At 38.2% G+C, this 12374-nt stretch overlaps 2 protein-coding genes across 2 annotated transcripts; one reads left to right on the forward strand and one right to left on the reverse strand.

Annotated features, from left to right (window-relative positions):
* Position 1: 1 nt before the first annotated feature.
* LOC111339675 (uncharacterized) lies at positions 2 to 1319 on the forward strand. Its single transcript, XM_022946382.2, has one exon. It carries the CDS (start codon positions 2 to 4, stop codon positions 953 to 955), a length of 954 nt encoding a protein of 317 aa, XP_022802117.2. The 3' UTR covers positions 956 to 1319.
* Positions 1320 to 1356: 37 nt separating this feature from the next.
* LOC111339671 (uncharacterized) lies at positions 1357 to 10593 on the reverse strand. Its single transcript, XM_022946377.2, has 5 exons — positions 10474 to 10593; positions 7658 to 9810; positions 4383 to 4454; positions 3866 to 3937; positions 1357 to 3295 (listed from the first exon to the last, which is right to left on the reverse strand). The coding sequence occupies exons 2-5, from the start codon at positions 7876 to 7878 to the stop codon at positions 1834 to 1836; spliced, it is 1827 nt and encodes a 608-aa protein (XP_022802112.2). The 5' UTR covers positions 7879 to 9810; positions 10474 to 10593; the 3' UTR covers positions 1357 to 1833.
* Positions 10594 to 12374: the final 1781 nt, after the last annotated feature.

Genomic DNA, 12374 nt, shown 5'->3' on the forward strand with positions numbered 1-12374 from the left:
AATGGAAAACGAGACAGTTCACTGCTCGTTCCTCATTGATAGCCCCCTAAGAAGACTTCGCATGTTTCCCACGAACGTGGCAGTGCTGGTGTTGAATTGTGTATTCTGTTTAACAGCCACGGTACAAAACTTGCCCGTTATAGCTGCCATCGTCAAAACACCATCTCTTCACACTCCTTCAAACGTACTCCTATGTTCGTTGGCTTTAACTGATCTAACAGTAGGCTGCGTTGTACATCCTGTTTTCGTAGCTTTTAAAGCACGACTTCTTCAAGGCGAGTTCCTGTGCCTCTTGCTGCTTGTCAAAGAAGGCTTGCTCATATTCACTGGAATTCTTTCCATGTTGATTTTACTTGCAGTAAGTTTGGAACGCTTGCTCGCTCTTCGTTTGCATTTGCGATATGGAGTCCACATCACAATTCCTCGTGTGTTAGCTGTGGTCATTGTGACGTGTTTGTTATGGAGTCTTGTTGTGGGCACTTGGCCATTAGGTTTAAGCATCAAGGTTGTTTCCTCAATTAGCTTGGTCGTCATAGTAGTGGTCGCCGTTGCATTGGTCGCAGTTTGCGCCGAAATTTTTCGCATTTTACGGAGACATCAGATGGTGATTTGGAATCAAAACAAACTACAAGCTGAAGTGCACAGGACAGCCTCCCGAAGAAGGAAATCTGCAGCAACTATATTGTATGTTGTCGTTTTATTTTTTGTCTTTTATTTCCTGAGCGTTTTCGCCACTATTCGTTTTATCTTTACTCAAGATTTCAATATAGCCCAAAATATTTTGTGGGATATTGCAGAGACCTTGGCTCTCATGAACGCGAGTGTCAATCCCTTGTTGTATTACTGGAAGATGGGCAACATTCGCCGCGCAGTGCGAAGATTGTTTTATGCCTCAAATCAAATTCATATGCCAGCAAACAAAAGAACTGACTATTCAACAACTTTTAAGCTGTAATACAGACATGAAACAGAAATAAGGACGTAAAACAGTTTATGCTGATAATACAGATAAACTCAAGTCCTTTACTCTAGAATAAAAAAAATATATCAAAAACAACTGGAAAGTCGTTATATTCCCACCAGCCCACACAGATGTTCGTGCGGGAACACTGTCCCAGCGAACTACCAATTCACACCAAAACGATGCTCGCAATAGAGTCTACCCCTCAGTGTTTACCTGCATTGTATTTAAGACTTGAAGAACACCTGTTATGCATTTTTTCTTTCCATCATGTTTGAATGAAGGCAAAACAGTTTCCCATCGTAATCAAGTGGATGACCCCAATAACTATGGCCGGAAATTAAAACATACTTTACCGTGTAACTGTCATTATTAAAAACTGGATCATTGGATAATGCAATTCAAGACTTTTTATTGGCTTAGCCATTATGGTATATGAGCCAATATACCATAATCTACAAATATGGTAAGCGTACGCGTCAGCTTAAAATCAAAAGGGAGCTAAAAAATCCTGTTTCTTCTTACAAAATAATAATTTCTTGGGGGCGTTTTTAAAAAAACAATTATTCCACTCGCGCTTGTTGGATATGAGATGATTATAGCCAACTCGGCGCTACGCGCCTCGTTGGCTATCTATCATCTCATATCCAACCCGCGCTCGTGGAATAATTGTTAATTATCATGAACTAACTTATTTCGGAAGCATCAACTGACATCAATGTGCTAAGTGCTCTCTAGGCCTGTTACTGAATAAGATAATAATAAGATGCACAACTGTTACAATCAACTCCTGTGAAATTAATGAAACATTGGTCAGTGGTCACCAAAAATGATTAAGGCAATTATAAGGAAAATCCTCAGCCGCTTCAGATTCAGTTTAAAGTTTCCAGTGATCTGTAAGTCTCACAGCTAACATTTTCATTTCCAACAACAGCATCGGTTGAGGTAAGTTCCAGTCGTTTTGCAGCTGCAAGCGTCCAGACCTGGGGCAAATTGTGGTGAGATCGTCGCAAAAAAGAGCACTGAAGCTTCTCGAAATAGCTTTTAACCTCTTTTCGGAATTTTGGATGTCTGAATGCGCACAGGAAAGGGTTTAAGCAAGAATTGAGGCTGATAAACACAACCGGAGCCCAGGAGAGCATGATGAAATAAATTTTAAGGCTTCTTAAAGTGTTTATCTTAAAAGCTTTTTGGAGTTGTTCAAACCTGTACACAAACAGTAAAGTGCATACCATTGGCGATATGAAGAAGATGAAGTTTGTAAAAACCATGATTGAAATATTCTTAGCCAAGGTAGCCTTTCGCTTTACACCGGCACTGATGCCTGCTTTTTTAACATAGAAAAAGATGTGAATGTACAGAGCAATGCTCATGACATAAAACAAAACAAGCAGAGCAGCAATAGTGAGGCCAGCCTCAGACGTGTCCTGTTGATCAGGCCCGTTCACAAATGGCATCATGCATGTGAATTCTCCATGATATCTCAAACCACCGACTCGGAAAACTGGCAGAAGTGAGTAGGCGATGGCAACGCTCCATATCCCTGCCAGGCACTTTAGTGCAGTAGTCTTTCTCAACCTCACTCCCGGTTTCATACAGTGTACTATCGATAAGTAACGCTCTACCGTTGCCAAAAGAGAGCTTGAAACCGAGACTATTTGAGCTGTTGTGAAAATGACTCCCATTAACGTACAGTAATCATTAACGAATACGTCCATCCCGGAATAGCTGCCCTTGTTAACAATCAATTCGTATACGGTGTATCTGGCTATTAAGATTGAGTAAACACCCATAAAGATGTCGCAAACACCAATATTTCCAAGTAAAAGAAAGGAAGTGCTCGTGCGAAGCGAACGACATCCGAACGAAATGAACATGACGACGAGGTTTAAAATAACTGCAGTGGCACCTAGAATGTACTCAGTGTAAAATAACTTTCTCGGTAACTTGTTGAGTGTAAGTATATAGGGCATAAAAATTTCTTCCGCGATGCAACTGTCTGACTCGCATAAGCATTGTGGCGAAAAACCTCGTCTTACGAAGAGGAGTGACCTTCCATATTCAATCTCTCCTGAAAAGAAGTACTCCTCGGGCGTCACTATGCATGCCATGTCACTGTCATTTGAGCTGACCAGTAGCTCAGTGTTAACCAATGTACAGTCGGCGCAATTGACATTCCATGTAATCCCTCTAATCTCTTTGAGTTTGTGAACCTCAAAAAGATTATTGTCTGGGAAGTATATATGGTTTCCTGTGAGGTCTACTGACCGTAGGGAGGGGAGGGTGTTAGTTATGTCTCCTCTCCATTCGCGGAGGTCATTAAAAGACAAGTCTCTGCAAAGAGGTAGAGATACAGTTATCATAACATTGAAATTTTCAACATTGGTTCTCACTATTTTAGGATTTTAATAGCTGCTGTTGGTCCTGAGTTTGATCCAACTTTTCTACTAACTTCTACTGAGGTAGTTATTTGTTAGGTCCAATCAAGAATGTTTACGTTCTTTGTCACTTCAGAGCATCCTCGAAAACTCTAGAGGCTTTACCATGCCAAACTTGTGATTAAGTTGCATCAGTGTACAATCTGCGTTAATTTTTTCCACTAATCTACTCAATCAATTGCAGAATTACTTGTTAGATTATTAGAGATTTTCCCTTCATGAGAGCGCTCATTTGCGAGCCGATATCTTTTGAAATGAGCATCAAGATTTCGCAGTTGTTTATTTAAATGATGCTGCCTCTTAAGAACCTAAACATTCGTAATTATATCACCTCCAACAAAACTTGGATGATGAATCTGGGCATGCTCGCTCTCTGACCGTCTCACCAGGCTTAAAAGTAACGCATGCACTCACGAACACTGAATGGAAGTGAAAGATATCCGAAATATATTAAATCAATACTCACAAGCGTAGAAGATTTGGCATCAGCGGAAAGGTTCCTTCTTCGATGACACCAATGTTATTTCCTAAGAGAATCCTGTTGACCATAAATGTGCTTAGCATTAAGTTGTGCTAGCTTTAATCAAAATATTCAAAGAAGAAAATTTAAACCTGAGAGGTTATGTAGTTGTTGTAGTTGTAGTTGTAGTTGTAGTAGTAGTAATAGTAGTAGTAGTAGTAGTAGTAGTAGTAGTAGAAGTAGAAGTAGAAGTAGTAGTAGTAGTGGTAGTAGTAGTAGTAGTGGTAGTGGTAGTAGTAGTAGTAGTAGTAGCAGCAGCAGCAGCAGCAGCAGCAGCAGCAGCAGCAGCAGTAGTAGTAGTAGTAGTAGTAAAACTAACAGAAGTCTTAATTCACCAAAAAAAAAAAAAAAAAAAAAAAACCAGCAGCCTCATCAAAAGTGTGAATCAGCAGTTACTCACAAGAACATTCAAAGAGAACTCTTCACTGGTTTCTTGAATTCTTGCCAATTTTACAATACTTACAAGGTAGAGATGCTTTTACTTTTGTTCAGTACACAGGAAGGAACTTCAACAAAATTGTTTTTGGACAAATCTCTGAAATAAAAATAAGAAATAAACGATGTTGAATTAGCATGTTGCTAACCTAATTTCCGATTTTGTATAGACCTCATGTAAGACTATTGCAGAATTTACGCGCCAAAGCAATGCGGCTGCGCGAGGCAGCGAGCCTTACAACTATCACCACAGGGGGCCCATATAATCTGTTGGTGTAGCCGATTGTTATTTCATAATGTACCAGATTTACCACTTGCCTCACCTATAGCGATATATTGCTGACTATGCATATAAATCAATGAGAAATAAACGTTGTATTACCTTACCTGTGGTGTATAGTCGTCCTTTTGCCTCAAAAATGATTTTTTGAGCGATTTGAAATGAATTTGAGTTCGTCGTTAATGTAATACATAAAAGAAAGACAAGGGTGGAAACCTTGTTTTGAAAGGTTCAAGCGCCAGAGCGATTTTTTCCCCCGAAATTCGCATCGCTCCGCTTTCAAACTTCGCAGCAGTAAGGTCAAAAGATTCACGATTCTCCACGTACCTTCCAATCGAAATTCCATCCGAACGGACCGGAGCTAGCCCTCGAAGAAAATCAAAATCCCAATGGTTCCCCACCCTCGTTAGATATTTTGAAATGGTCATAGTTTCACATCGTCCAATTTTATGTATTACATTAACGACGAACTCAAACTCATTCAAAATCGATAAAAAAAAAATCGTTTTTGAGTCACGGGTAAGGTAATTCAACATTTATTTCTCATTGGTTTATATACATAGTCAGCAATATATCGCTATAGGTGGGGCAAACGGTAAATCTGATACATTCACTCTAAAATAAGAATCTGCAACACAAACAGATTGTATGGGCCCCCTGTGCTATCACAAAAGCTTGCCTTCCAAGGGGAAATTTCGCGGCTTTTAATGTTTAAGAAAAACGCGTTAAAGGGACTGAATTCAACAGTATTATCCCGTATATTCAATGGAAAGAATGAAGATAAGATTACTTTTAAATATGAAGTCTTGCATAAATAGTCCATTTTACAGTTGTGTGCTTGGTTGCCAAGCACACAACCTTGCTGCCTTTCAAATGTAAATTACTTTGTTATCATGCTAACTAGATACAGGTCTCTATCATGACAAGGTCATCTTCAGCTTCACTCCAAATCAAAGGCTAGGCAACTAAGTACACAACTGTAAAATGACCTATTCAAGGCGAAGAGAGGCGAAACACTGGCTGTGAGCGCCCGTCATGTCCGTTTAAAACCGGAAAAATTCGACTTGTTGAGTTCTGTGGGACGCGAAAGACCTGCATGATCACCTTTTAATATATGGATGTCAAACGAAAATTCGTCAACACAGGAGTGCATGTTATATTCGAGAAGAACTTGAAACCGAAAGATCTCGCAACCGAGCCAGACATGTAAATCGAAGTTTGTTTGGTCAAGTATTCATGTCACGCCATCGGACAAAGAATTTATGCTATTTGATTAGTAAACCTGAAATTTTTTACTGTTAACAATAAAATTTACTCTTTCTGTCAGGTAACTCTAATCGCTAGATAGAAGGGGTTTGTGATTGATTTAGAAAGCTCACTTTCAAGGCGTTAAGAGGTGAAACGACTCACAAACCTCATGCATGGTGATTAACTTTACCAAATCGCTTCTTTTAAGCTGCAGCTGACCTCAACGTGAGATTTTGAGATATCAACATCTGTTAAAAGTCTCAAACTAACTTTAAACGAATTATGAAAGCGTTCCCACATCCACAGAGTTTACATTTTCGAAGCTGAAGGTGCCGAAAAAATTTATTCATGCCTCCCGGTTAGCTTTACCGCCTCCTGGTTCAGCTCAATCGATAGAGCGCTGGACTGACGTGCGGGAGGTCGAGGGTTCGAGCCCCGGCCGGACCAAAACCCAAGGTCTTAAAATAATTGAGAAGAATATGCTGCCTTTCTATAACATCAAGAAATGGTTTAGATATTCTAGTCTTTTCGGATAGGGACGAATAAATGGAGGTCCCGTCTCCGGCAGGGTTAGGGGTTGGAGACGTTAATTTCCCACGCACGAGATTACTGTGTGATGGATGTCCTCCCCTGGGGTGGGATGGGTGGGTGTTGTCTTGCGATTTATGAGCCTCTGGCTCGGGCAATATGGGCAACCATGCCCCACGCAAAGACATTAAACTTTATTACAAGAAAAACTTGATTACAAGAAAAAAAAATTACAAGAAACTGATTATTATTTGTGTCACGCCATTAGCTCAAATTCTACAGTGATTTGATCATTGAATTTATAGTAAGCATATTTATCCTGCAAACGATAGAAGAAGACAAAAGCAAACACATGGGTTATGAAGGCTATGAAAGCTGTTATTTGTAGTTATTTAAATACCAAATTTTTGCCGTCGAGCTGTGTATGGAACACGGCATGCTATGTCCATTTGTAGGAACAACATTTGTCATGAAAAATATTGTAACATGTTAACAAGTCCAAGCATAGTTAATATTAAAACCTAACTGAGGTTAGGGTCTTCGAAGGATCAGACCATCTTATCTCGCTAGATTTAAAAATTGCAATGCTGTTAACAATACTTGATTTACGTATGATGCACGATCCTCGCAGTAGAGAGCGCTATTTATGCAATAGCGAAAATCAGACCTGAAAAAAATCAGGCCTGTATGGGATTCAAACCACTGACCTCTTCGATACTAGTGCAGCGCTCTACCATTTGAGCTAACAAGCCAACTGGGAGCAGGCCGTTAAGTTGATTCGTGATAAATCCGTGATGATAAATCAGATACAATGTATATATGAATTTCATATATGAGATATATATATATATAAGTTCATATATGAACTTCATATATACATTGTATCTAATACTTGATTTAATTATAATGTGATGGAAAAGTGAGGGAAGTCCGTGACTACTCACAGCGTATATCTCTTTACCAAGGGGGTAGGTGACAGTGAAAAAAATGATGAAGGGGAAGGAATATTATGTGAGCGAACGGAGTTTTTGATTGGTGCGGTTTAGCTCTAGCGGTCAATCACAAATTCAGTGTTCTATTTAAGGAAGGTTAGAGCTTCTGGGAGGGATCAGAATAAATATGAGGGGTTGTGTTCATAAATGTATGAAAAATATAACTTCTGCATCAGATAGAATTGACAATGAATCCCAATATTAAACAATAAGGGCAAGAATGTTATTTCAGACATGAAATGTACATTTACTTACAACACCATCGTGTTGTTGGGAAGAACAAAATTTTCACACTTGTCCATCATTTGCAAATCACATTTGGCCATGATAGTGTAGTCTGTCAGAGAACAGTTGCAGTAAGGAGAGCAAGAATGCCAGACTGTGTTATTCCCAGGCCATTCTCCTGTTACCATTTTTAAGAGTAAAAGAGGCAAAATGGCAAAAATCACCCAATCGATCATCCTGTGAGAGAACATAAGATGAATATGTAGAATATGCTCATATAGCAGGTTTACAAACCTGAATGCAGCTTAAAAGTAGACAGAACGATCTTATTATTAGGTAGTATATTGTTTTATCGTTCCTGGATGTACCTTGGAACAATTTTTTTATCAGTAATTTCTATCATTTTTGCATTTTTATAAATAAAAGTATACATTGAGGAATAATTTTGCAAAAAATTTCCAATTTTTTTTCAGGTGGTAACTCCTAACAATTACTTTAGTCAATTAAGTTCGTCTGTTTTGATTTGTTGCACAGAAACTTTAAAGAAATACTAATTATTAACTCTAAAACTGAAAGAGCAGAATCACGTAAATTTAATATTTCCTGAGAAAGATGCTGCTGAATCAAAATTGGGGTACTAAATATCTTATAAAAGTACACAAACTGCATGTTAGTAAAGATACAAACTTAATACTTTATTATGACTATGTCTGTCGCGATTATAACTACATTGTTTTAGTTCAATTTGTACGCTTTTCGTACCTATGATTGACATCATGTGATAATGACGTAATTCAAAAACCTCGTGGTGTTGTTTTTCGGTTTTGGTTTCAGTCGCCATTTTTGTTTAATGTAATGATTCGTTTGGAATCAAAATACAGTTTTCAAACGTCAAAGAGTGTTTGGTTAGTGGTACGATCACTTTAGGTGACAAAGTCCCTTTTCTTTCCTCAAATAAATTGAATAGAAGCACCCCCTCCCATCCTCCACTATCCCTGATAAGCCCTATTTTTCCTTCAAAGCCTCCTTCTGGAAGCCCCTGAAATCTTTAACCCTTCTCCAAGAAGGAAAACTAATTCAATGTTAATGACGAACAAACCTATTCGGGGTTCAATTCAAGAAACTATTCACACTCCCTAGGGAATTTCTCAAGACCTTTTATGCGCCGTTGCATGCAAAATCTTTCGCTTCTTGCAAGTGTACTGATGCCACAGCGTCTGTAAATTTTCCCACCCTCCTCCCCTTCAGTGGTGCTGGTCAATCCCTCTTTCAGCTCATCCTTCGCTTTATGCAAAATTTTTTCGTCATACTTATCCATTATAAGGCATAGTGTGGCTTTTAGGCGAACGTGACTAAATTACGATCTTTATCTTTGAATTGCTTGTAACATGACACCTGTAAATAGTAAAAGCCTTCCAAATGATTACGTTGTCACCTCAAATTAGCATTCTCACATTAATACGTTTAGTTGGAACTTCGCCGTAGCCATTGATGACTTTGCCTCGTTGAATAGATACCTTGTAATTTTACTGAGAAGTTCGTGACGTCGGGTAGTTTCTGTGTGGTTGTAATGTATTCTGTTAACCTGTCTTGTGAACAAAGACAGTTTCTACAGTGACCATGTGTGTCCCAAAAATTTACATGCAGGAAAAAAAATTGTTCCGTTTAATGTGGTAAACGCAAAATTTTTTATGTACATTGCATTCAAGCAAAATAATTCTAAAGGGCCTTTGTTATTTCAGATATCTACATGTACACCTTACTTATATGTTCACCCTTCAGAGAGCAGTTATAGTGCTATAGAAGTATTCTCAACGTCTTCGCCAATTATTTTACATATAAAAAAAAAATGTCAAATGATTTTGGTCAGATTTTATCATTATAAACGAAGTCATATGTTATTGGTTTCTAATTAGCTTAAACTTTTAAAGAAGACATTTACCCATTTCCTTCATTATTATTAAATTTTGCGTAAGCTATATTTCGTTTAGAGCTTTTTGTTACTAAGTGTACAATAACAAGCTTTCAAGAATCTATTTTTCTTCAAATAGAGAGGTGAAGTAAAAGACATCACTTGATACTTAGTAAACACGAATGCATATCCTGCCATTTGATGTGCTTTTATGAGACATTTTTTGATCCACTTACCTCCGATTTCTTTTAAGGCTTTGTATCTGCTTGACCTACGAAAAACCTCAATTAAAAATATCACCCGGATCACGTACATCTGGCCAATCGGTTAAGGTGAAACACTTAGGAGAATAAAGACTTAAATCGTCCTGATGTGCATCGTGTATTGAGGGGCCCACTGGACACCGCCTTGGTGGTAAGTCATTCGTATTACATTGTACGTTATCTCGTTCAATGTTTCTTTATTGATGTATTGGTGTTGAACGTAATTGATTACCAATACAATAACAAGCTTTCAAGAATTTATTCTTCTTCAAACCGAGAAGTGAAGTAAAAGGCATCACTCTTGATACGTAATAAACACGAACGCATTTCCAGCTATTTGACACGTTTTTAGGAGACGGTCAGATTTTATTGTTATTGTAAACGAAGTCGTTATTGGTTTTTAATTAACTTAAACGAAGCAAGATTATTTAAAGTTTGGCAAACTTTTAAAGAGACACTTACTCATTTTCTTCACTATTATTAAATTTTACGTAAGCTGTATTTCGTTGAGAGCTTTTTGCTACCAAGTGTACAAAAACAAGCTTTCAAGAATTTATTGTTCTTCAAATCGAGAAGTGAAGTAAAGACATCACTCTTGCGGATACGTAGTAAACACGGATGCATTTCCGGCCATTTGACGCGTTTTTATAAGACGCTTTTGATCTACTTACCTCAGATTATTTTGACGGCTTTGTATCTGCGTGGCCTACGAAAAAACTCTCAATTAAAAATATCACCCGGATCACGTACATCTGGCCAATCCTCTAATGTGAAACGCTTAGGAAAATAAAGACTTAAATCGTCCTGATGTGCATCGTGTATTGAGGGGCCCACTGGACACCGCCTTGGTGGTAGGTCATTCGTATTACATTGTACGTTATCTCATTCAATGTTTCTTTATTGATGTATTGCTGCACAGGCAGCCCAAGCCCACTACTAGAAAAGCGGACGTGACACTTACAGTGTTGCGCAACGTTTTATATTTATAAAGGTTTGTATGGGATGTTATCAGTTTGCCTTAAACGAGAGAAAAAATGTCTCAGGCCATTTTGAAGCGTTTTCGGCGAGTTAACACCAAAATAGCGCTAACTCGCCAAAAACGCTTCAAAATGGCCTGAGACGCTGGTAATCAACAAAGGTAAGTCCATTTTATTTCAAAACAAGACATTTTTCTCTCTTTTAAGGCAAACCGATAACATCCCATACAAACCTTTATAAATATAAAACGTTGCGCAACATTGTAAGAGTCACGTCCGCTTTTCTTTGAATGTAATTGAATACTGAGTGGCGATCAGGAATAGAATACCACGAGCCGATTGGGGACTGGCTCAGTTAGGAGTGCATATTTTTGTCAAGCGCGTGGAAGGATGAAGAGGTTGTGATGTTTTTCTTTGAAACGAAAAACAGGTCTTGTTCATAGTTTATTTTAAGACAAGTTGGAACGATCGTTTTAAAACAATTTTTTGAAAGTTTCACATAGCAAACTCGGTACGATTTAACTGTTTGGTTAAAATTAAGCAAGCGAGGCGAAGAATGAGCGATATTTCCTTCTTCGAGCCTGGAAAAATAGTCTGGCTCAGTCTTAGGTAAATCTCTTACCTGAAAACTGTCTTAGTGTCAAACCTCTGTCAAAGTATCTTTGTTAGGTATGCACAGCTTGTGAATGCAGCTCGTCTTTGCAGAACGGGAGCGTGTTTTGGGTCAAGCTCGCGACACTCAAAGAGGAATGTACGACTTTTTTCTAGTAAAGAAAAACTAGTCGAGTTCCGTTGTTTATTGTTGCGGACACGCACGGCGAAATCTGAGGCGTGCGTGTAACTTTGACTAACAGGTATTATTTGAACTATTTTGTTCTCTGTCATCCTTCTAGTAAGGAAAAGGAATTTTTTTTTTACTTCAGTAGAATAGCCCTGTTTTCAATTCTTAAAAAATCGCCTGATGAGTGCTTTTCAGTTTTCACGTGTAACGTTGTACAACCTAAACGATGGTCACAGTCAGTTCACTTATTTATTGTACGAAGGACAAAAACTGAAGCGAGCGCATATTAAAGAGCGAGAAAAAAACCAAACTCATCTAGCACAAGATGACAATATTTTTTACCAGCGCTAAAAGATGTCTTTTTACGACAGAAACTATTTTAAAGTGAATTTGTAGATAAAGAGAAGTACGATTTTTTTCGTAGCTTCAATCCAATTCTTCGCTTGCGCGATGCGAGAAAACCTGTCTAACCGGTGCTCTGGAGTACAAATATCGCGTGTATTTGTACTTGTTTATGGCGTTATTTGTACTCGTTTATAGCGTTATTTGTACTCTTTATGGCGTTGTTTGAACTCTTTATGGCGTTATTTGTACGGAGTGAAGTTGGATAATAACAAGTAAAATTACATTCCTTAAGAGGATATGAATAATGATGATTCATTGAGAGAGGTTTTCATGTAGTGTAAATGTTTCCAACCAAGACAGCTGATTTGCGAGTTTGAGAATTTTTCTTTCTTTTGATCACAAACCAAACTTATGACATCATCACTTTTTATACAAGCCAATCAAGTGGGGACAAATAAGACAATTAGTT

The sequence above is a fragment of the Stylophora pistillata genome, chromosome 4, assembly GCF_964205215.1.
Source record: "Stylophora pistillata chromosome 4, jaStyPist1.2, whole genome shotgun sequence".
NCBI lineage: Eukaryota > Metazoa > Cnidaria > Anthozoa > Scleractinia > Pocilloporidae > Stylophora > Stylophora pistillata.

Bases quoted from the DNA above. Each gene is read 5' to 3' on its own strand.
- LOC111339675 (XM_022946382.2), top strand. From the start codon at position 2: ATGGAAAACGAGACAGTTCACTGCTCGTTCCTCATTGATAGCCCCCTA.
- LOC111339671 (XM_022946377.2), bottom strand. From the start codon at position 7,878: ATGTTCTCTCACAGGATGATCGATTGGGTGATTTTTGCCATTTTGCCT. The intron at 4,455-7,657 runs GTAAGTAAATGT...TTTTTATTTCAG, and splicing joins CCCAACAACACGATGGTGTT to AGATTTGTCCAAAAACAATT. The intron at 3,938-4,382 runs GTAAGTATTGTA...TATGGTCAACAG, and splicing joins AGTAAAAGCATCTCTACCTT to GATTCTCTTAGGAAATAACA.